This window comes from Austrofundulus limnaeus, unplaced genomic scaffold (assembly GCF_001266775.1).
Source record: "Austrofundulus limnaeus strain Quisiro unplaced genomic scaffold, Austrofundulus_limnaeus-1.0 Scaffold160, whole genome shotgun sequence".
NCBI classification, from domain to species: Eukaryota; Metazoa; Chordata; class Actinopteri; order Cyprinodontiformes; family Rivulidae; genus Austrofundulus; species Austrofundulus limnaeus.
The window spans coordinates 916,008-918,551 of NW_013952562.1; the positions used below are offsets into that span (position 1 = coordinate 916,008).

General features: G+C 39.6%; 1 protein-coding gene across 1 annotated transcript in view; it reads right to left on the reverse strand.

Moving 5' to 3' along the window:
* atrn (attractin) overlaps window positions 1-1,996 on the reverse strand; it is a 151,332-nt gene extending 149,336 nt beyond the window's left edge. Inside the window, exon 1 of the mRNA XM_014017075.1 lies at window positions 1,501-1,996. Within this exon, the coding sequence (XP_013872529.1) occupies window positions 1,501-1,742 (242 nt within the window). The 5' untranslated portion in view covers window positions 1,743-1,996. The remainder of the gene's footprint in view (window positions 1-1,500) is intronic.
* Between the last annotated feature and the right edge of the window lie 548 nt (window positions 1,997-2,544).

Consider the following 2,544-nt stretch of genomic DNA (forward strand, 5'->3'; position numbering starts at 1 on the left):
CGTGTACTCAGACCAGTAATATTTGGGGTCACAAGTTTTTGCCATGGATATTTTGTGGGTCAGAAGATAAAAAGTTTGGGAACCACTGGTGTAAAGCATTCATTTAGGCTGTGAAAAAAAAAACAACAACAAATGTCTGTAGAAGAACAAGGCTCGCGTACCTTTTAGGTGTTTTCACATCTTGTACTAGCCGCGCTCTAATCAATGCTGCTAAGTTGACACTGGAGTTTAATATTTAATATATTAATACGTTAATATATTTCTGCACCGTTGACCTGTGGAACAGTCACATCAACGCTTCATTAGGTTAGAAGTTGTAAAGCATTATTACGCATTTGTGAGCCTGTCTGTTACCAAAATATCTTATTAACTACTGGATAAATTCTAATAAATGTCTATTTTAGAATCTACAGTTGATTCAAGGTTGCTGCTAGTTTACTCATCTTTAAAAACACCAAATGCAGTAAGTGTTATAGGTATTGTGCAAAGGATTTGTTGTGGTAGTAGCTGAGAGTCATACAAAAAAACATGCTGCAGGTGTTAAGCAGTTGCAGCATTAATTGGAGTAAATCCTGTTTGTCTGTTAGCAAAATATCTGAAACCACTGGACAAGTTTTGATGACACTTTTAGACAGTATTCCCCGTGTGTACAGGTACAGCTAATTAACTTTTCAATTCAAGATGGCCACCACAGCTAACTGATATTAAACACAAAACGAGTTAAATATCGTAAAATTGGAGCTCATTCACAACACAAACCCCACACATACCACCAACAAATTCATGATGTTATTTCATAAGGGTTTACAACTCTGTCATTTGTCATTGCCAAATAATTTTATTTAAAACTCTGTTAAGGTGACGGGTACTACGCATTGCTTGGACTTATCTTTGAAAGGGACATAATTATGATTTTAGTTTCTGTTTTATGTCATCTACAATAAAAGATTTTATTTCACAGTTTATGGCTTTGTGTCATAAAGTTGGATTAAGTTACCTGTTTAGCTGATGTTGGTTTGTCATGTTTTTGTGTGCTTAAAAAAAAAACAAGTCTAAAACTAAACCAGACCTTTAGTTTGGATCACCACTAAACAAAAATTAAATAAAAAAATTAAATCTTTGCTAATAAGTGATCTTGATCATGCCATGTTTTGAAGTGCAGTAAATAGGTTGAAGATTTAGTTAAATATTTGCAATTATGGTTGACTTGGGGGGGGRAAAAGGACCAAGTTTGAGCAGGCTCTGAAGACATTTGTAAGCAAACAATCTCACATGTCCATAAGCTGCACTAACAGGGCCCTGGATAGTAGTGATGAAAGCTGGAGTACTTGTAGTATTTCCTCCTTCAGGTGCGCTCCACCTGACAGCTCTTGACTCGCAAATTAGGCTTATAAACAACAATAATTGTCTTAAAGCAAAAGGAGACAGAGGCTCTATTTTCTGCCACTTCTCTCAGTGCTAAAATCAGTTTTCCTCCATCAGCGTGTTCAGTATTTATACCTGAATCTCCCTCCGCAGTGCTGGCATTGGTCCCCGACCCAGCCGGGGAAGCACACACAGCTGCCCGTGACGCCGTTACACTGGCCGTTCATACACGGTTTGTCGCATTCCTTCGCCTCGGTGAAGCTTTGAAGCCCGGAAAGCAGCACGACAGCCGACAGCAGGAGCGCAGCCGTGAGCGTCAACAAGCTCCGGCCCCGGTCAGAGCCCGAGCAGCAGGCCCGCCGCGTCGCCCCGGACATTCTCCGACAAAAAGATGGCTGCTTTCAGGGCCGGCGCTCCGCAGCGTAGGGGGATAACTAGCCGACAAGCTACCAGCGCGGGGGGGTTTCTCCACGTCCTGACAGCGGTACAGCTTCCCTGGAGATGCCGTCGATAAAGGTGGTCTTTCTGGCTACTTCTTCCCAGCGGCTCGGTTTCCCAGCGCCGCAACAAGCCGCATATCGACGTCCAGAAGTGACGTTCTGACGACGGAAATGCGCAACGGAAGTAAAGGTAGAGCGCATAACTTTAAACTTTTTTAGAAGGTAACACTTATTCGTATAATGAATTTCTTACAAAATATGAATTCCCAGTTAGACCGAGACAATTTGCAATTGTATTTGATGCCATTCCTTCTGGAGTGAAAATGTTGATGTCTACTTCTGTACAAAACTGTACTGATTACCTAGATTAAATTTTATATATTGGGAACTCGGATCCTTTTTTAAGTTAAAAAAACAAACAACAAATGTATTAGAGATCTGATAATAAGGGACTGTATTAGTAAACCTGCTTCTGAAATTTTTTTGGAATAATTTATTTAAATAAATCTGTTGGGAAAATGTTTACCGAGAAAATATTTCATAACAAATGAGATTGGAGAAGTGTGTCTAAAGATTCTGCAGAGATGCTATCCTGTTAATAATGTAATCTCCAGGTATCATTCAAATGTTGACCCAGTGTGTTTATTTTGCAATTTATCAGAAGAGACAATCACCCACCTTTTTTGGGACTGTTCCTATACTCAATTATTTTGGAAAAATACTTTTTTTATTTATGAAT